The sequence below is a fragment of the Erinaceus europaeus genome, chromosome 2 (genome assembly GCF_950295315.1).
Source record: "Erinaceus europaeus chromosome 2, mEriEur2.1, whole genome shotgun sequence".
Lineage (NCBI taxonomy): Eukaryota > Metazoa > Chordata > Mammalia > Eulipotyphla > Erinaceidae > Erinaceus > Erinaceus europaeus.
In genome coordinates, this window is record NC_080163.1 from 65,086,259 (window position 1) to 65,108,633 (window position 22,375).

At 42.0% G+C, this 22,375-nt stretch overlaps 1 protein-coding gene and 1 pseudogene across 1 annotated transcript in view; one reads left to right on the top strand and one right to left on the bottom strand.

Moving 5' to 3' along the window:
• Positions 1-22,375, bottom strand: part of PLEKHA2 (pleckstrin homology domain containing A2) — a 31,364-nt gene that overhangs the window by 4,930 nt on the left and 4,059 nt on the right. The window contains exons 4-7 of the mRNA XM_060171508.1: positions 22,235-22,303; positions 21,420-21,490; positions 13,125-13,188; positions 184-261 (exon numbers count right to left, since the gene is read on the bottom strand). Of these exons, the coding sequence (XP_060027491.1) occupies positions 184-261; positions 13,125-13,188; positions 21,420-21,490; positions 22,235-22,303 (282 nt within the window). The remainder of the gene's footprint in view (positions 1-183; positions 262-13,124; positions 13,189-21,419; positions 21,491-22,234; positions 22,304-22,375) is intronic.
• On the top strand, positions 19,826-19,933 carry LOC132537356 (small nucleolar RNA SNORA70; annotated as a pseudogene).

Consider the following 22,375-nt stretch of genomic DNA (forward strand, 5'->3'; position numbering starts at 1 on the left):
AAAAACAAAAAGTGAAAAATGTGTACCCAAATCAGTAGAAAGAGAAAAAAAACAAGACAGCCCGGGGCTTCAGCTGCATCCAGGCACTGGGCTGCTTGCCTATATCATCAAATAAAACCTACCACTCAAGGAGAATTCATCTACAGGCGTCGGTGACTGTGCACCAGGAAGGAAGTTACTTACTCTGGGTTGGCACTTGAGGGCCTGGACAGCTGCCCCAATTTCTTTAATCCAGCTGTGCATGTCTTCTGGACTGTCTGCCTGCAAAACACCCACAAGAATTACAGAGAAACTCTTGGCACTCTGACCTCAGTTTTCAAGTCTCTGACTCAATTTTAAGTTCATAAAATCATACCATTAGAGCTGGGAGGGAGTCTCATAGATCATTCAGTTCAGAGTGTTCCAGACTTTTGAGTAGGTTTTGTTGTTGTTGTTTATTTTGGGTTTTTTTTCCCTGCAAAGTTTTACTTGACACCAATAAGCTCAAGCTCAGCTCAAGGTGGAGCTGCTCATGGTGGTGATGGTGGAGGTGGGGAGAGGCCATGAGTGAGGAGAAGGTCCATTCTATGAAAGAGTTCCTCATTCACTCTGGAACACAATGGATCTGCCCCAGTTACCCCAGTACATTGAAGCCCAGAAAGTTACAACCCAGGGCTTATGGCTGGTTTTTTTACTTCACTTGTCATAACTCCCAATATGATCTTCCCACTACATGCCAAATAGAATAATCCCATTTTCTTTTTATTATTAAAATTTTTTAAATCTTTATTTACTTACTGGGTAAAGACAGTCAGAAATTGAGAGGGAAGGGGGTGATAGAGAGGGAGAGAGACAGAGAGACACCTGCAACACTGCTTCACCACTTGTGAAGCTTTCCCCCTGCAGGTGGGGGCCAGGGGCTCGAATCTGGGTCCTTGTGCACTGTAACATGTACCCTCAACCAGGTGTGCCACCACCTGGCCCCTTCTTCTTATTATTTTTAATATTTATTTATTTATTCTCTTTTGTCGCCCTTGTTGTTTTATTGTTGTAGTTATTATTGATGTCGTTGTTGTTCGATAGAACAGAGAGAAATGGAGAGAGGAGGGGAAGACAGAGGGGAGAGAAAGATAGACACCTGCAGACCTGCTTCACTGCTTGTGAAGCGACTCCCCTGCAGGTGGGGAGCCGGGGGCTCAAACCAGGATCCTTACGCCAGTCCTTGCTTTGTACCACCTGCGTTTAACCTACTGCACTACCACCCAACTCCCTATTTGTTTGTTTTAATGAGATACAGAGAGGGTTGGCAAAATGGCTTGCTTAAGTAGTGCAACTGCTTTGTCATGTACCCTGTGGTGTTTCTGGAGGAAGTATAATACAAGCTTGAGTCCTACCCCCACTGCACTAGAGAAAGCTGCAGTGTTGTGGTCTTTTTCACTCTTTCTCCCTCTCTGTCTCTATCTAAAAACAAAAAAATTAAATAAAGTCTTTGTAGTTCCCATGCCAGTTGTCCATAGCCCTGCCACAGGCTTCAAGTGATAACTCATGAGGCATTTTATCCCCATTTCTCTAAGGAGAGAGAGAGAGAGAGATACAGAGATAAAGACATACCAGAGCTCAGCTCTGGCTTATGGTTGTGCTGGGGATTGAACCTGGGACTTCAGAACTGCAGGCATTAAAGTCTTTTGCATAACCACTATGTTCCCAGCCCAATAATTCCATATTCAACTCCAGTTCCAGTAAAGCCAAATTCTCTGCAAATCCTCCCAGAAGTGTATTATTTCCAGGTAGGGTTTCTCTCAAAATCAATAGGTAGACTTGGAAGACCCAGTTTAATGACGCAGGACACTGCTGAGTCCGTTATTTTTCTCAGAAATCCTGACCAAAACCATAAGAGGGCAGCAGAGGCTTTGTGGAGAAAGAGAGGAAATGAGGCCAACCCACTGCCCTAGGGCCCTTGAAATTCTGTGGGTGTTTCAGCTGTCCAGGAGTTGAGTTCAAGTGAATGCAGCTAATATTGACGCAGAACATCCAGTGCCAGACACAGAGCTGGGAGCATGACTGAATTCCTGCACTTTTATTAACACCCCCCCCCCCCCACGCACCGCCTTCTACCAGTTCCACTCCAAATCATCAGCCTAACATTTGTGGTGTGTCAGCACCATGCCCAGCCCATGAAATCCCCATTTTGTTCCCTTCACTTTCCTCACCCTCCAAAGGATTCCTTCTACTTGCATTTTGTCAAGATAAAGATAAGTAGTTTCCTTTTCAATCTTCATGTTTGCTTCCTCCTCAGACCCTTTCTGTCACCCCAAAAAACCCTCCTGGATTAGGTATGTGTAGGAGATACTTGAAAGGCGAATCATTTTATAACCAGTTGGCATATACCCATGTTCAGCAGAGAAGTAATTACATAAGCCAAACTTTCCAACTTCTGTACCCCATACTGACCCTGGGTCCATCCTCCCATGGGGTTAAAGAATAGGAAAGCTATCGGGAGGGGGTGGGATATAGGGTTTTGGTGGCGGGAATTGTGTGTAATTGTACCCTTCTTATTCTATGGCATTGTCAATATTTCCACTTTATAAATAAAATTTTAAGAGAGAGAGAGAGAGAGAGAGAGAGAGAGGGAAATGGGTCTAGGACATGGACAGGAATTTCACAAAGGAAGAGATCCAGAGGGCCAACAGATATATGAGAAGGTGCTCAAAGTTACTGATCATCAGAGAAATGCGAATAAAGACAACAGTGAGATACCAATTTACGCCTGTGAGAATGTCATTCATCAGAAAGGACAGAAATGACCAATGTTGGAGAGGATGTGGGGAAAGGGGGGCACTTCTGCACAGCTGGTGGGAGTATAAAATGGTACAACCATTCCAAAAGCAGTCTGGAGACTTCTCAGCACACTAGAAATGAACCTACCCTACAACCCAGCAATTCCTCTTCTGGGGATTTACCCAGAGGAAACAGAAACACCTCTTAGAAGAGATCTGTGTACACCTATGTTAATAGCACCACAGTTTGTAATTGCCAGAACCTGGAAGCAACAGCAGATATCCAACAGCAGATGAGTGGCTAAAAAAAAAGTGTGGCATCTATACACAATGGAATGCTACTCAGCTATTAAAAATGCCTTTACCTTCTCTTTTTCACCTTGGACAGAGCTTGAAAGAATTATGTTGAGTTAAGCCAGAAAGAGAAGGATAAATATGGGAAGATACTACTTATAAACATATGTATTTATCTTTTATGGAAAGTCTGTGCTTTGCTTTCATTTAAAGAAAAAAATCCTGTGGTCTGGGCGGTGGCACAGTGGATAAAGCAAGGACTCTCAAGCATGAGGTCTTGAGTTGAATCCCTGGCAGCACATATGCCAGAGTGATATCTGGTTCTTTCTCTCCTATCTTTCTCATTAATAAATAAATAAAATCTTTAAAAAAAATCCTAAGTATTCTGCCATACCTACAACACAGTATGTTCAAGTTCAAACCCCACCACATTGGAGGAAGCTTTGGTGCTACAATGTCTTTCTCTCTATCTACCTAAAAAGGTTGACCCTGAGCAGTGAAGCCCTAGTGATAACAAAAAGCAAACAAACAAACAAAAAACCTCATAACTATCTTTAAACCACATCACAAAGGCACTTTCATGAACCAAACAGAAAAACAGAACTAAATCTATCTACCCCCTCTTCACTAACTGACGAAAAAGTGCCTAAAACTAATTAGGAAAAAAAAAAAAAAGGAAGTGCCGATTTCATATTTTTTCCTTTCCCTGATATGCTTAATTGAGGAAATTTGTTGTTGATATTTAGTCCAAAAAGAAAAGTGGGGTTTCTACCCTTGAAGGCAGTTTTGAGGTGAAAGGGAAAAGGGCATCAAAATTATTTACTTCTGGCTTTACTGCAATCCAAGAGCTTTTGTTGAGCATCTACCATGAACCCTGGGCTATAACACATAATGCAACCATTTGAAGCAATGAATTCTAGAGGTCATCAATAAAAGACTTTCAATATCTACTTCTGGTTACTAGCACTACAACTGCCCCCCCAATTTTTAAGCAGCTCTCCTTTCACAACAGTTAATGATTTCTGTCCTTTCTCAAAAATCAAGTCAATCTTTAGATACAGCTTTGCCATATATGACTCTGATGCTATTAGACTCTATAGCAAATAGGCTACATTCTAGTCTAAATTAAAACAGTAAGGATCCTAAGAGTTTCTAGCTCAAATACTCTGCAACTGATGGGGAAGATTTCTCAGCATGCCAGGCCTGTACTTGCCACAGGCTTCCACAGCTCATGGCTTAATTGTTCTGCATAGCCAGTAAAGATCTTTAACTTCTCAAACACTCACAAGTGTCATTGGAGCCAAACAAAGCTCCAGATGCCAAATTCCTACCCACCGCCAATTTAATACCTGACGTGAGTGAGGGGAATGGAACTTGCTAAGCATTGTAGCCATAAATCTGCTGAGACTCATTAAAGAGTTATTACTTAAGAGAAACCTTGCAAAAAGAATGTTAGTTAGAGGAGACTTCTGGCTTTACTTCCCCTTATTAGCGATGCCCTGATGTACCTACTCCGTTTGTTCCCCTTGTCAAATCATTCTATTCTTTGCTGACATAAGCTGTCTTAAAATCCCTTTATCTTGAAACAAACTAATAAAAGGCAAGAAACCCACAGATTGTTAATACACCACACACACAGTCCTCCTTAAGGATATAGATAGATGTTAGTCAACCAGGGCTTCTCAAGACCAGACTTGAATCTTATGTAATCATTCATTGTTCTGGTGTCAGAGATTTCAAGTCCATTTCACAAGTCCTACTGCTATAATTTTATAGGCATCTCCTCCCCATTTTGGCAAGTAGGGTATGCCAGTGACCAAAACCAGTCTGTACTACATTTCTTATTTTGAAGAAAAAAAGATATTTCTCTTGATAAACTGTCTAATACCTTCGGACACTGTTGTATGCTTTACATTGGGTTCTAGTTCTCCCCCGCCAAGAGATTTGGATCAGTCCAGTTAGTTTCGCCGGCCCGCTTGGCCCTGCCCCTAGGAACCCCGAGAGAGGGTTCCAAAGTGCCAGAGTTCCAGAGTTCCAGAGTTGAAGAGTTGCAGAGTTGGGGAGTTCCAGAGTTGGAGAGTAAGAGAGAGTGCTTGTGCCGCGCAAAGGGACAGCAGAGTTCTGTTTGGTGATTAGTTTGTCTTAGTTTATAAATCGTTGTTCCTGAATAAAGAAATACAGCTTCCCTGCCCAGCCATTGTCTCCGCGTCTCTGTTACCCGCCCGTGAAGCCAACCCACCCAGCTGGAGCTGTCCGAAATTTTAACAACAGGACACTCTATCACAAGGAAATGGAGAACACTGGTTGTTTGATATTCCAAAGACTAAGACCTCAGAACTGTGAACCACAAGCTTAAATATTTGTTATGAACAGATGAGGCATCTTCACCACCATGACCAACTCTCAAGATAGCCAGTTATTCCAAACTGGTCTTCCCTTCCAAAATCAGACTGTCTCGGTTGAGTTGGCCACATCCATAGTATTCAGGTTCTCCACCAGGAGAACCTGGCTGTTTGTTTTAACTAGAGCACTGCTTAACTCTGGCTTATGGTAGTGACGGATTGAACCTGGGACTTCAGAGCCTCTGACATTAAAGTACTATTTCCCTCTTCATTCAGGTTGTTTTTAAAGAACTCAAATGAACAAAGGCTTCCCATTCAGCTCCTTAATTCACCTGGTTTATAAGTTTGAACAACTAATTTACCATCAGATGTTCCTTTTCCTCATCTGTAAAACAAAGATGACCTCAGACACTGCTGAAATGTTTAGCATTGTGTGTGTAAACTGCTCACTTTATTGTGCCTGGAACATCTAAGTGTCTACTAAATAGTAGCTTTCTCTCTCTTTTTACTAACAAAAGAGACAACTGCAGCATTCTCACAGTGTACAAATCATACTTAAAAGTGACACAGACGGTAAATGAGCAATACCTAAATAGTTGGAATTCAGCCCTGTTGTTTCTCAAATCATTTACGTCTGTCCAGGGAGTTTATATTCTTTACCTAGACCTGCCCTGCTCGTCTAGCTAACTTTCCTAGAGATCCAGGACACACAGACCTCTCAGGAAGATTCATGGAACATAAATTTAACAAATTCTATACACAAAAAAATAAAACTGCTGGCATTGGACTTTCACCACTTGCCCAGTTAGCTGGCAGTCATACGAGGATTCTTTTATAGGTAACTCTCTGCTTTTTCTATAAAGTCTTAAAATTCTGTCTCTGATCTTTGTCATTTTCAGTATTACATGCCTCAGTGAAGTGAGGTTTAGATCTTGTTTGGAACTCTTATTAGTGTTTCTTGGATTTGAGAGTCTATATCCTCCTACAGTTTGGGGTACTTCTCATTTAGTATTTATTTAAATAAGAATTCTGTCCCTGGATGGGAGGTATATAACATAATGGTTATGTAAAGAGACTCTCATGCCTGAGGATGCAACGTCCCCTGTACCACTATATGCAAGAGCTGAGCAGTGCTCTGATTCAAAAAAAAATAAGAATTCTGTCCCTTAGGGGGTCACTGGGAGATGGCTCACCAGTTATAGTGCACACCTTACCATGCACAAGAACCTCAGTTTAAGCCTCCAATATGGCCTAAAAGTACCCGCATGAGGGAAGCTTCACAAACAATGGGGCAGTGCTGCGGAATCTCTCCTTCTCTTTCCCTGTCTCTTACTTTCTGGCAGAAAACAAACAAACAAAAACAAACAAACAAAAAGAAAACCACCCTCACTAGGAGCAGAGGAATCAAGCAGACATGGAGTCCCAGTGACAGCCATGTTGTGGGAAAAAAACAACCACCACCAACAGCAACAAAAACACCTGTCCCTCTCTTGTTCTCTTCTCCATCTGGCATTCTGGTGGTGGAAATGCCATTCTTCTTGATGTTGTGCCACAATTTTTTATATTATCTTCGTCTGTTTAAGTTCAGTTTCCTTTTTGCTGGGTTTTCTTGATGGTTTTCTCTAACTTATCTACTAGCTAATCACTTTGACCTTTGACTTTCATCTTTCTGCTGGACTCCTCTATTGTAGATATATATATATATATGGTCTGCTACTATATTCTCTTTTTTTATATTTATTTATTTATTCCTTTTTGTTGCCCTTGTTGTTTGTTTTATTGTTGTTGTCATCGTTGTTGGATAGGACAGAGAGAAATGGAGAGAGGAGGGGAAGACAGAGAGGAGGAGAGAAAGATAGACACCTGCAGACCTGCTTCACGGCCTGTGAAGCGACTCCCCTGCAGGTGGGGAGCCGGGGTTCGAACCGGGATCCTTATGCCGGTCCTTGTGCTTTGCGCCACCTGTGCTTAACCCGCTGCGCTACAGCCTGACTCCCTACTATATTCTTTTTAAATATTTTTAACTTTATTGATTTAATTTGACAGAACAGAGAGAAATTGAGAGGGACAGACTGTAGAGGGAGAAAGAGATAGACATCTGAAGCACTGCTTTATAGCTTGTGAAGCTTTGCCCTCAGCAGGTGGGGACTGGGGGCTTGAACCTAGGTCCTTGTGCATGGTAACATGTGCACTTAACCAGGTGCACCACTGCCCAGCTCTCTTGTTACTATACATATATATATTCTTTATCACTCTTATTTCTATTAAGAATTCTCTCATATTTTTTCTGGCTTTGTTGATGTTTTGTTCCATAGAGTTTCTCGTGTTGGTGTGCATTCTTAAGACCACTTTTGATATCCTTTCTAGGAGATTTTTTTCTAGGAGGTTTGCCTGCCTGTTGGTGTACTGGTTCAACAGTATGTATACCTTCTTTTATCTTTTCATGTGTGATGTTTCATGAATATCTGTAGCACAGGGGTTGTGTTTGAACCTGTATGTCTCAGGTTCTGAGTCAATAACAGTCATTATTAGTTTGCCATGGGTGGGGGGTGCTTAAGTCTGACAGGCAGTTGAATTCTCAGTGTAAGTAGTGGCAGCACTGTACACATTCTGGACTTAACAGGGCACAGTTCTAGCAGGCTGTGAGCAGAGAATCTACCCCCAGAACCTGTCTCTATGGAAACTGAATTCCAATATGGCATCTCCTGGTGGTTCTGGCAAACTTCTATAATGGGAGGTATGCAACTCAACTTCCACTCTCCCTGCTCATGGTTTCTCATTTTCTGTTACCAGAGAGTAGAGGACACAGGGAAAAGAATCTGGCATTATGGGAGCTGGCTAGGGAATGAATCCTCTTTGATCCCCCCTAGGGTCTATTATTATGGAAACTGAATACCAATATGTCATGAATACCATATGCCATGATCCAGCAAGTTACAGCAGGTGGACTGAAAGTGCTGCATGGCTCCTTCCTTACCACTTTTTAATTTCTCATTTCACATTGTTGTAGAGCTGTAGGAATGGGACTGGAGTGGCAGAATTTCAGTGCAGCCTGTCCTCTACTTGCCATATTAGAGTCCTGTACCTTATAGACAGACCTCTTCTGATAGTAGTGGCTTTTTGCATGTATTGGTGTGGCTTTGCTAGTGACACAGAAGAGAAGAACAAAACTTCCCTATTCAGCCATTGTGCTATGCCCCCACCATTCTAAACTTTGAAGACAAGCACTAGAATTTCAGAAACCTAGTATCCACTTCCATGATCTCAGCAGTTTTTCATATCTAAGGACTGTGTTGAGGGGGCTGGGAGGTGGTGCACCCAATTAAACACACACATTACCATGTGCAAGGACCTGGTTTCAAGCCCCCACTTCCCACCATTAAGGGGGACACTTCACAAATAGTGAAACAGATCTGCAGGTGTCTGTCTCTCTCCCTTTCTATCTCCCCCTCTCAATTTCTCTCTGTCCCATCCAAAAAAAAAAAAATTAAAAAAGGTATCAGGAGTGGTGAATTCATAGTGGTGGCACCAAGCCCCAGCAATAATCCTCATGGCAATTAAAAAAAAAATTGTTGATGATATTGGTTATTAGTACTAACTAATGCAATTTTCAAACTATAAAATAAAATGTGTCAACACTTGGAAGATCTTCATACTTTGGTGAGATCACTCTTTTCTAAATGACCAAAATCTTGTTATAAAATCATGCATGAGTAAAAGGAAACTAGTCAAAATGCAAAAATGACTAACATATTTTTGCTATTTTTTGTTGTGTTTTGCTTTTTGTCTTTTAATGCAGCTTCTAGAGAGTGAACCTAGGATCCCTGACATGTAAAACATATATATATTCTATTGCTGAGTCTCTTCCCTGGACCTTGACTAGATTTTAGTGTAAGAATATAAAATTACCATTTCTCAAGTGCTGGTATATAGACAGAGAAAAATATCCAAAATTATCAAAAAAAAAAAAAAAAAACTAGTGAAATAGTTCTTTTTCCAAGTATATATTTTTGTGGGGAAAATTTCCCTTTTTATTCTTCAGTCCAAACAACATATGGCTACAGACAGAATGTAAAAACAGATATGAGAATCCCAATGCCTTCTATTAACCAAGTAATTTTCATTTACTTTCTATGATGTCATGCTTTGCTATTTTCACAATCTCTACCCCTCCCCAACAGATGTACACTGCTCTGTCTCAATACTAGATCTGCAATCTTAGGCTAAATGTAAAGGACATTTTTAAAGTTTGAATAAAATTCTGTTTACTCATTTTGATTTAAATATGAAGAAAAGTGATTGCATGTTTAAAAACTGAAATTGTTCATTTTGTGATGATTGATGGGGGAGATTTGCAAAAAAATAAAAGTAACTCTTGTTACTTTTTCATTGTAGAGACAGTTGTCTTTAAAAAAGTTCACTTCTGGGCGGGGGAGAGAACATAATGGTTATGCAAACAGACTCTCATGCCTGAGGCTCCTGAGTCCCAGGTTCAATCCCCCGCACCACCATAAATAAGACTGAGCTGAGCAGTGCTCTGGTGTTTTTCTGTGTGTGTATGTGTCTCTCTCTGCATTTCTCTCAAAAATAAAATTAATAAAAAATGTTTTTTTAAAAGTTCACTTCTGTGGCACAAAGTGCAAGGACCAGCATAAGGATCCTGGTTCGAGCCCCTGGCTCTTTACCTGCAGGGGAGTCACATCATAGGAGGTGAAGCAGGTCTGCAGGTGTCTTATCTTTCTCTCCTCCTCTCTGTCTTCCCCTCCTCTCTCCATTTCTCTCTGTCCTATCTAACAATGACAACATCAATAACAACAATAATAAAAAACAAGGGCAACAAAAGGGAAGATAAATACTTAAAGATTTTTTTAAAAAGTTCACTTCTGCAAAAAATGAGTTTGTAGTTGCTAATTTAAAATGAATTAATGTTTATATTTAAGAATTTTAAATCTATACTCTTCTCTATGCAAACAAACTAGAAACTAACTAAAGCTAAACTAACTATAAACAGATTTGTCTATTTACTCATTTTCTTCATATAGGGTGATGTTAGTGTTCTTTTATCCCAGAAATGTAGGGAGCAGAAGACAATGGGAAACAGAGTGATGAGAAACTTCTCATAATGCGCATAACTCACGGAGATGATGCCATATCTTTTGAACAGTTTTTTAGGGGGGTGGGCTTCATAATTTCCAAATCACTATTTCCAATTCAAAGCTCTATCCTGAATTCTTAACTATTATAACTGTTCAATTACCAAATGCTTATTAAGAACATTAATGTGGGGAGTCGGGTGGTAGCACAGCGGGTTAAGTGCACGTGGCACAAAGAGCAAGGATCAGCATAAGGATCCCTGTTCAAGGCCCGGCTCCCTACCTACAAGGGAGTCGCTTCACAGGTGGTGAAGCAAGTCTGCAGGTGTCTATCTTTCCCCACTTTCTTCTTCCCTCCTCTCTCCATTTCTCTCTGTTCTAACAACGACGACATCAATAACAACAACAATGATAACTACAGCAACAATAAAAAACAACAAGGGAAACAAAAGGGAAAGTAAATAAATATATAAAAAAAATTTAAAAAAAAGAACACTAATGTGTCCGACAGTATAAACTGATCAGCCTTCACAGAACATCAACTTGTTATGATTCCTTGAATGTCCCACAGATACCAAAAACAGGGAACCATTAATGCTATTAATGCCTCTGCTCTAACAGACCTGCCTCCATGCTCCTAAGATGGTGACTGTGATACAAGCACCTTAAGAGAGGTTCAGGCCAAACATCTGGGCATGCTCCCTGCCTCTCTTTTCTCCCTCCAGCCAAATTCAACTAAGCAGACTGATAGGTTCCTCACTTTCTTACTCCTTTGTTGTTGTTGTTGTTGTTTTTAAGTTTCTTTTTTCAAATCTTTTTATTTTATTTTACTTATTCATTATTGTATAATCACAGAGAAATTGAGAGGGGAAGGCAGAGATAGAGAGGGAAAGAGATAGAGAGACACATGTAGCCCTGTTTCACCACTTGTAAAGCATTCCCCCTGCAGATGGGGACCAGGGGCTTGAAAGCAGGTCCTTGCCACTGCAATATGTGCGCTTAATCAGGTGCATCCCTGCCTAGCCCCATTGTCTCTCCCTCTTTGTCTCCCCATCTCCTCTCAATGTCTCTCTATCCTGTCCAATAAAAATAGATGCATTGAAGAAAGAAAAAAATCTGTTTAGTGCAAAAGCTGGAAATTCTTTTGCCATACTTAGAGATTAAACATGTCAGCAGTTGGAGTTGATATATTGTACCAAAGTAAAAGACTCGGGGGTGGGTGGTGAGGGGAGAGAAAGTTCAGGTCCTGGAACATGATGGCAGAGGACTGAGTGGGGGTCATATTGTTATGTGGAAAAATGAGAAATGTTATACATATACAAACTATGGTATTTACTGTCAACTGTAAAACATTAATCCCCCGGGAGTCGGGCGGTAGCACAGCGAGTTAAGTGCACATGGCGCAAAGTGCAAGAACCCGCTTAAGGATCCCCATTCAAGCCCCCGGCTCCCCACCTACAGGGGTGTCGCTTCACAAGCGGTGAAGCAGGTCTGTAGGTGTCTTTCTCTCCCCCTCTCTGTCTTCCCCTCCTCTCTTCATTTCTCTCTGTCCTATCCAACAAGGACGACAACAATAATAACTGCAACAATAAAACAACTAGGGCAACAAAAGGGAATAAATAAAACTTAAAAAAATAAAATAAAATAAGACATTAATCCCCCAATAAAGAAAAAAAAAATGTCAGTGATCTCTGTTCTAACATCCTCTGGCAACCATTTCTACTGACCCCCTACTCTGTCTGATCCCGATGGCATGAGCTCTTCTGCGTGAATGGAAATCCCAGGTGGCTCCTGCCGCTTGCTAGTCTGCTGGGCCCCAGGCAGGAGGACCAACTTGGAGGGACTCAAGCTAACACAGTACTATTGCCCTAGAGCCCAAAACAGGCGAGACCCCTGTGGGAAGGAGTCTGTTTAGTGGAGAATTGCATTCGGGACCAAGAAGAAAAGGATGCCAGAACCCTGAAAAGCTTTGGTTAGAGGGCCCCAGTTTTAAACCAACACACTGCAAGGCAGTTTTAAAGCTAGACATGCAGCATTATTTCTCTACTGGAAGAATCAAGGCATGCTCTGTGGACTGCTAGGCAGGATGGGATAGGAACTTGGCCCTGCTCAGCTAGCTGCCTTTCTAGCTCCTTTAATTTTAGGAAGACTTGGGAGAACTCCAAAGCTGTGGGTGGAGGGGAGAAGCTTCTGATAGCTGAACCATCATGGCCCAAACAATGGCATTCTCTGTGCAGCTGGGCTCTGCACCTGGTGCCTGCACAGGGCCCTCTGTGCCGGAGTCCTTCCGCAACACAGTGATGTCCACACATAGAAGGAGCTTATAAATACCACCCAAAGGAGAAGTGAAACCACTGACCAGTTCTTCTTTTCTCTGCTTACTCGACACACAGTAGCAGCCAGCGATTGGTACGAATTCACATTCCCCAGTCCAGTGGCTCAACCTGCTCTTATTTTATGGTTGGGAAACTTTTGGCAAACATCCTGTTTAGGCCTAAATGGGACTCAAAGGGCTAAATTTATCACCTAGAAACTTCAAACAAAATAAGAGAGAAAACAAAGGAAAGGGCAGGGCTAGTGGGTATACCATTCACAGAAATAGAACACACATCAAAGTCTTTGAGGAGGGAGCTCTTTACCTGCACATAGAAGGTCCGGGAGCTTGTTATTATTTCAAAGAGGTTGTCCCTCATTAAGAGATCTCTAGACGGAGAAAGAGAAAGAAAGTTACCAGGAATGCTAGTACACATAGAACTTGATCTGTCCTTAAATCTTTAAGACTATGGAGAACAGGCTCTTATGTCATTCTTTTTTTTTTTTTTTAATTTATTTCTTTATTGGGGAACTAATGTTTTACATTCAACAGTAAATACAATAGGTTGTACATGCATAACATTCCTCAGTTTCCCATTTAACAATACAACCCCCATTTCTTATGTCATTCTTCACTCAGCTTTTGCCACAACAACATTGCAGAGGTCTCCAATAACCTTACTTTTAGATGATGCTGGGAGGTTTTGATATCTTGGTGGACAAAACAGCCCCCCCCCCACACACACACACAGTCATACCAATTCTATCAAGATACAGTTCCTCTCCCTCTAAAATCTCCTACCTAAGATCTACTACATGCTATATAGACTACAGCTGTGTGTGTGTGTGTGTGTGTGTGTGTGTGTGTATTTAGTGTCTAAGATATGTGAAGTGCTTTGTGTAGTTTTGAGAGTCTTCTTTGAAATTCAAGGACCTGAAAATGTCACTGGTTTTAACCATAGAGAGAAAAACTGAGATAAAATGACATAGGTTAATTTCAGTAGTACAATATGAATAATGTGTATACATTGTCTTAAAAAAGACTAATTAGCATCATCTTAATTTTTTTCTTGTAATGAGAATTTTTAAGATCTATTCTCCTAGCAGATTTCAAATATGCAATATAGAACTGTTAACTATAGCCACTGTATTTATTTCACATCCTCGAACATATTTATTTTACAACTGTAAATACTTTCATCCATTTGGGGGTAGCCTCCAAAACACACCCCCCACACACACACACAACAGCCTATCTATTCCTTGAGTGACTTTTTTGTGTGTGTTCTTCCATCTGACCTTCACATCAATCCAAGAAGTCACTGAATACTTTCCCCATTTTATGGATGAATAAATTCTGGATCAGAGAAGTTCTGTGATGTGCCCATTGACAGAATTAGGAAATCCCTGAGCCAGGATTTGAATTCAAGTCGGATTTCTAAATCTACATTTTAAATGAATTCCGTCTGCTTCTAATCCTAATGGGGCCAAACTCCTCATTTCTAATATCTTCTTCCATGCAAGCAGCAATCTTCTCAGCTTCGTTCAGTCCATGATCTGTGCTCATTACACAGAACTGAGGTGACAGTACACTGAAGAAGAGCGAAAGTAAGAAAAGAAAAAAGAGACTTTGGTCTGGAGGCCAAGTTGTGGCACACCTGGTTGAGTACACACATTACCATGCTCAAGGATTCCCGGGAGCTTTAAATACGGCTGCAAGTACTGCTCTCTCTCCCTCTCTCTCTCCCCTCCCTTCTCAGTTTCTCTCTGTCCTATCAAAATAAAAAGAAGTAGTCACCAGAAGCCTTGGTTCATTGTCTAGACACTAAGCCCCAGTGACAATCCTGATAGCTATTAAAAATACAAATGATTTGGTCTAGGTGTGAGATTTGGAAGAAGAGGGATCCTGAGTTCAACAAGGAAAGGGAGAAGGAGTAGTTGAGACTCAGTAACAAACCTCAATCAGCTGAAAGTATTAACAGTAAATTGCTAAAAGCACGTGAATGTCCCCTGTTTGGAACCAGTCACTGTGAGGCATAAATAAGGAGTAAAAAGATCTATAGCCTAATATGAGAACATAAACTATATAATCAGGAGTTAGACAGTATGTTATTTTGCCAAGGTCAAACAAACGTCCACAAGGGGCTGATCACAGATGGGTTTATCTTCATGACTGAGGACTTGGAAGGGAAGGGCCAGTTGTACTGACACTTGAAATTGATATTAAAGACCCACCAGGGAGTGAACAGCAAGATGAGGGTCAGGCAGACCTGGAGCCAAATTCTAATTCCAATTAGTAAAAATGTCTTTTAGGAATATATATACTTAAATTTTTAATGTATATTTTTAAATTTTATAAGCTATAAAATGAATTGAGAAGGGCTGGATTGTGGTGTACCCAGTAGAGTGCACATGTTATCATTCATGAAGACCTGGCTTCAATTCCTCATTCTGTGTGTGTGTGTGTTGGGGGAAGGTGAGGGAGTCATGAGCGGTAGAGCAGTGTTACAGGTGGCTCCCCTTCTCTCCTATACATTCTATCAAAAAGGAAGAGAGGATAGATGGATAGACGGATAAATGGACAGATGGAAAAGTGATCACTGGGTGTGGTGGTGGAATCATATAGGTACTAAGCCCCAGCAATAACTATGGTAGCAAGAAATACACACACACACACACACACACACACCTCAAACTCCTTCTGGGGACTGGTGATCACAAAGATCAATGACATACTCTATTGACATAAGGCATCTGGTGCAATGTATATAATAGAGTAGCCACTTGAAGCACATTGCAGCTGTAACTTTCTGAGCTTTTTTTTTTAAATATATTTTATTTATTTATTTTTATTGTTGTTATTGATGCCATTATTGTTGGACAGGACAGAGAGAAATGGAGAGAGGAGGGGAAGACAGAGACGGGGAGAGAAAGATAGACACATGCAGACCTGCTTCACCACTTGTGAAGTGACTCCCCTGCAGGTGGGGAGCCGGGGGCTCAAACCGGGATCCTTAACGCTGGCGCCATGTGCGCTTAACCCACTGTGCTACCACCCAACTGTTGGTATGCTTCTAAAAACCCCTTCTGTTTCATTAGTTTAATCCCCCCTGCTTAACACTATTCTATTTACATAACCACTTCATTCCATTTACATAACCGCTGTTAACAAGCACCACCCTCCCTCCCTCCAGGGCATTGGTGGTTCAGTGATAGAATTCTTGCCTGCTCCGCCCCCTCTCCTTGTCATACCCTGATTTTCACCAGTCACTTTTCTCTCCACCCTCTCTGCATCATCCTGTTCCCACCCTACTGGGCTCGTATATTTATAAGGACAAGATTGTTTGTAGTGTTTAGTTTAGCTTAGCTTGGTATAGATTGCGCTGCGTCCTGCATGAATAAAGAGATACTGCATACAACCCAGCCATGAGTCCCGGGTCGTCTGTTACCCGCCTGTGAAGCCAGCCCAGCGAAAACAACATAATGGCGCCTACAACGTGGGACCAGACCTGTGCAACTCCCAAATAAGTGAAGACTTTGCCTACTTATGCACTATGGTCTTCTCTTCTACTTATGAAGAGGTTTGCCAATGCCTCTACTGTTACATCATGAGACAGTTACTCTGTCTCTGGAACATTTTGCTCTGGGCCACACTTTGTTTCCCTGACCGGGAACTTTGGTTTCTTGTGACCCTAATCATAGAGCTTGGGAGATGCATGGAGATTTCTCCTTGGACTTTCTGGATTCCCTCTCCCATGTTTCCTGAGGAAAAGGACTACATTTTGCTCCAGGCCACAATTTGGTTCTTTATGACCGTGATCGTAGACTTTGGGATATGCATGGGGATTTCCACTGGGACTTTCTGGACTTCTTCTCCCATGTTTCCCCGCTGAGAAGGACTACTCTAGTTTGAGGTGCATTCTCCAGTACCTTGGCAGTCCCCAAGAATGGAGACACGTGGTTAGTTCTACTCTCCTGATTGGATTCTTTCTTCGATGGGAAGACGCTTTTAAAAATGGGTGTCTGAAGCAATCCTGCAGGAACAGTCAGAAGCACCCCAAATGGAATTTCGAGGAGCTTTTTGGACTAGGACGCCCTCCGGGGACTCATGATACTACATAGTGAGATCTGTTTCATAAAAGAGTGATTTAAATGACTGAATTTTTGTATGACATTGACTTTAAAAAAATGCTAGACACAGCCATGATTTCTAGAGACATCCAGAAACAATCCAAAAAATTGTTTGTTCCTCCTTTGATTTCTTTTTTGTGTCTTGGCATAAATCTGAAATGTTTAATCCTGAAACGGTATGAGTTATGGGCGGGGCAGATAGTGCAATGATTATGTTAATTATTCTCATGCCTGAGGCTTCTACCGTGGTTCTTCTGTTTACCTTTCCACATTTTATTGAGTTTAAACTGTTTAAACAACCTTAAAATCATACTAGAAAGGACTTCCAATTATAATGGAGTTATCAATTATAATAAACTTCTAATCTGCTACAAGTTTTGTTTGACAAGTAAGTGAATTTCAGCTGTCAAGTCTTCACATGAAAAAGCATCTACTCAAATGGAATTCCTGGAAATCCATTTGGATCCTGTTCTCTGACATCGCCCACAAGATGGAATGACTACAACACACCCCCGGAAACCAATGATGTGACCTGGCACGACCTGAAGAAACAGATTCACAGACTTCAAAGATCACTCTCTACAGAAAAGCAGAATTCTGGTGGCTGACATTCCCCATTGAGACAGACATGCAGCATTTCATCCCTTGGCATTTTCTTCTGTGGTCAGCTACTTTGGACTGACACCTCCATCGGACTTACTGGTACACGCTGCTGTGTTTCTCAAAGACTAACTTCAGCCAATTGCCTTGAGACTTTATAGACCATGTTCCCTCGCCTGCAGGCTCTGACCCCAGAGTAAGAAAACTCTCCTTCCTTACTAGATTATGCCCACAGAGGCAGGAAACGCCCTTTGAGGCAAGAGATGCCCCCAGAGGTATGAAGCGCTCCCAGAGGCAAGAAACGCCCTTTCGCCTGCTAGGCCTTGCCCTTTGAGGCAAGAAACGTTCCCCTTGGCATCACACTGGTTATTGCTGCTCGCCTATTTTGTTTTCCATGTCTTATGCCAGTTCTTTTGAAAACGCCTGTACGATATAGGTTTTTGTTCACCCCACAATCCTGATACTATGGCCATTAGTCAAAAAGAAAGGGGGAATTGTTGGTATGCTTCTAAAAACCCCTTCTGTTTCATTAGTTTAATCCCCCCTGCTTAACACTATTCTATTTACATAACCACTTCATTCCTTTTACATAACCGCTGTTAACAAGCACCACCCTCCCTCCCTCCAGGGCATTGGTGGTTCAGTGATAGAATTCTTGCCTGCTCGGCCCCCTCTCCTTGTCATACCCTGATTTTCACCAGTCACTTTTCTCTCCACCCTCTCTGCGTCACATCCTGTTCCCACCCTACTGGGCTCGTATATTTATAAGGACAAGATTGTTTGTAGTTTTTAGTTTAGCTTAGTTCGGCTTAGATTGTGCTGCGTCCTGCATGAATAAAGAGATACTGCGTGCAACCCAGCCATGAGTCCCGGGTTGTCTGTCTCCTCTCGCGAAGCCAGACCAACACCCAACTCCCACTTTCTGAGCTTCTAAGTAGAGATGGCTCTTCTTTCTTTCTGGCTAACATGTATTCTTTTTTTTTTTTTTCTTTCTAATTTCCCTTTAAATTCTTCAGGCATGGGCCAGAAAGATAGCTCATTTGGTTAGGATAGCTTCCTTTGTCATGGACACAACTCAGCTTCAAGCCCAGCTCCCCACCACACTGAAAGAAACTTGGGTTCCAGGGTGCCTTTCTCTCTTGCCATCTTGTTCTCTGTCTTTCCATCCACAAAAGTCAGCCTAAAGAAGTGAAGCCCCGGTATCAACAACAGGAATGTAAATTAACAATCAAACTCTTCAGGCACATTAAGGAAGGGAAAGCAAAGGAACAAGTCCCCACTTTTCCACGTCCACTCCAGAGACGACATGTCACTTTTCAGTTTGATTCAATGCCATACAGTCTCACAGGCAAGGAAACAGCAGAGCTTTGAAGATTACTTTCCCTGATGATCTTCAACTTTTTCATTCTTTCAGTCAGAACCCACTCTGACTCTGGTAGTTAAAGAGCTAGGCAAAGTGCTTATCACCCCGAGAATGGCCTCTTATCTGGGCTTTCAAAGCTGTCCCCACATACCCAGGTGACCTTACCTCTATCTGTACAATTCCGCTAGGTTCAGAAACCATTCATCTTCAATAACCCAGTCCTGCCCAACCTTTTCTCCTCACATAACCTGTCTCTAAAACCACACTTCCAGAGCTTTTGTCAATGACTACTTTCACTTACTAAAATTGGTCAGTGTGGACTTGTCTAATTTTCTCAGTTCAGAGCCTACTTCCTTGGACCATCCAGCACTTTGAACACTGAACTTTTTTAAATTTAATTTTATTTATTATTTATTAGAGACAGAAATTAAGAGGGGTGTGGTAGATATAGAGAGACAGAGAGACATCTGCAGCACTGCTTCACCACTCCTGAAGATTTCCCCTGCCAGTGGGGGTCGTGGTTTGAACCTGGGTCCTTGCACACTGTAACATGTGCACTCAACCAGGTATGCCACTACATGGCCTCTCACACAGCACTTTGTTTCCATGTCAGACCTTCCCATGCCTTCATGTGAAGACAATCTGACTATTGTCAGCAGTTTCTGTGATGATGTTGGCTTGACACACACACACACACACACACACACACACACACACACACACTACCTGTTAGCTGGAGAGATTTAACATACAGTCTTTAAAAACTTCAGACAGACAGCATAATGGTTATACAAAAGACTTTCAAGGATGGGGTTCCAAAGTTCCAGGTTCAATTCCCAGCAACACCACAAGCCAAGCTGAGCAGTGCTCTAGTCTCTCTCTCTTTGTATTTGTTTCATCAAAAATAAATAAAATATTAAAGAAAAAAAATAACTACAGAGTGAAAGTCAATGAGGCCTGGTGTGTATAATGGCTGCCTCCTAGGTAGTTTCTGCAGCAGGCTGCTTGTACAGGCTGCTCTCAGAGACCTTGGAGACAGTCCTGCACACTGAATATTCACTTCATGCCTGATCACCTGCTGTCTCTAGTCCTGGGGTCCAGACAGGTATGTGGAGTGCCTGTATAATACCCCAGGGAATAGTGGCCAACATTCACACTGGACAGGTCATCATGTCCCTCTCTACCAAGATATAGAACAAGAAGTATGCTATAGAGGCCCTACACAGGGCCAAGTTTAAGTTCCCTGGCTACCAGGAGACCCTTATCTTCAATAAGGGTGGTTTCACCAAGTTTAAAGTAGACGAATTTGAAGACATAGCGGCTGAAAAGTGCCTCATCCCAGGTGGTTATGGGGTCAAATACTTCCCTAACTATGGTCCCCTGGATAAGTGGCAGGCCTGTACTAAGAGCCTCAGAGCCACCTCTTCCTTAATCACATTCAATATATCTACATCCTATCTAAAAAGAAAAAGCAAAAAAGGGCTGGGTGGTGGTGCACTTGGTTGAGTGCACATGTTACAGTGTGCAAGGACCAAGGTTCGAGCCTCTGATCCCCACCCACAGGGAGGAAGCTCCACAAGTGGTGAAAAAGTAGTGCAGGTGTCTCTCTGTCTCTCTCCCTTTCTATCACCCCTTCCCTCTCAATTTCTGGCTGTCTCTATCCAATAAATAAATAAAGATAACCAAAAAAAAATTTTTTTTTAAAAAGAATGCCAATAAAGAATTAGATTTCCTTGGCATTTTTGAAGTTTAATTCCAGGGTGCCCCATATCTGATGTTAAGTACATAGGTGAATCCTAGTCTAGGGGCTGTGGTCCCAAAATCACTCTATGCAACTTAACACTTGAAAAAGCAACCATTTCCTGCTGCAACCACACCACAATAAAAACACTTGCTTTTTAGGGTGGGGGAAGATAACATAATGGTTATGCAAAGAGATTCTCATGCCTGAGGCTCCAAAATCCCAGGTTCAATCCCTGCACCATTATAAACAAGCTGAGCTGTGTTCTCTGCTTAATTGGAGCTGCTGCAAATCACTTTTGTGTTGATGGGAAACAGGGATTTTGTCAAAAGGAAAAGGGAAAAGGCACAGGAATTTCAGGTAAGAGGCACTGGCATAAGCCATGATCAATACTGTCAGAAGAAGTAAAAAGTGAGCCACTGAGGGCAGTCCCCCACTCTAAGCCCCAGTCCTCCCACGGAATGAGCATCCAACTCACATGTGAGAAACAGTTTGACACCACTCTCTTCTTCCCTCTTTCTTTTCCCCCATCAGATAATTGTCATGTGAGCTCACCTCCTCAAGAATCAGAGTGAGTTAATGAATGGGAAGAGGGTGGGTTTGCCTCCTGCGATCTCCTAGCTGCATCAACTTTGATGTGGTGAAGTCAGGACCCCACTCCTGGCCCTTGGAATAAGCCTCTTGAAAAAGCTTCCTCACAAGAGTAGTATATAAAACTGAATATTACAAGTGAAGTAGGGGTCGGGATGGGGGTTATGATGAGAAAAGAGCAACAGAAACAATTACCCAGACTTGACCAGACACTCGTGGGTCTTAAGAACATCCTTGAGAAAGATAGTTCGCAATGGTTCTCTGTCCTGAAGGGGGAAAAAAAAAATGAAAAGGCAAGTAAGTAAAACTGTTATAAAGTCATGATCTAAGCTAGCTTGGCCAATAATCCCCTTGTCAAGAAATGATGGGTTAAAACAAGATTGCAGATAAGGCAAGGTCTCAGAATAACCATCAAGAGAGGGAAAAGAAATAAAATGAACACTAAGATGATGTTTCATGGCTCTAACCACAGAGCAGCTCACGGTGTGAAGGGACAGTTTAAGATCCCTTTAACAGTGCAGGTAGGAAAACCGACTATAAGACAGATAGTTTTTATCTCTGTATGTCTGTGTCTCTGCTCTTGCACACACACACACACACACACACACACACACACACACACACACACACACACACACGGCTGCACACCCATGTGTCTCTGGCTTTATGATCATTTTAGAAAGGTCCTTGATGGAAGTCAGGTGGTAGCGCAGCGGGTTAAGCGCATGCGGTACAAAGCTCAAGGACCTGAGTAAATTTGAGCCCCCGGTTCCCCACCTGTAGGGGAGTCCCTTCACGGGCGGTGAAGCAGGTCTGCAGGTGTCTATCTTTCTCTCCCTCTCTCTGTCTTCCCCTCCTCTCTCCATTTCTCTCTGTCCTATCTAGCAACGATGACATCAACAACAATAATAACTACAACAATGAAAACCAACAAGGGCAACAAAAGGGAAAATAAATAAATATTTTTTAAAAAAATTTAAAAAAAGAAAGGTCCCTGATATACTACCAACCTGCTCACACTTGAAGTAGCAGATGGTGAAGTCATCAAGTGCGAAGAAACGTCGTTTCCAGCTCTTGCGCTGAAATAAAAAGTTCAAAAGCAGAACATTAGAAAGTCAAGTGGCTCCATGGTAGAACATGTACCTTGGTCT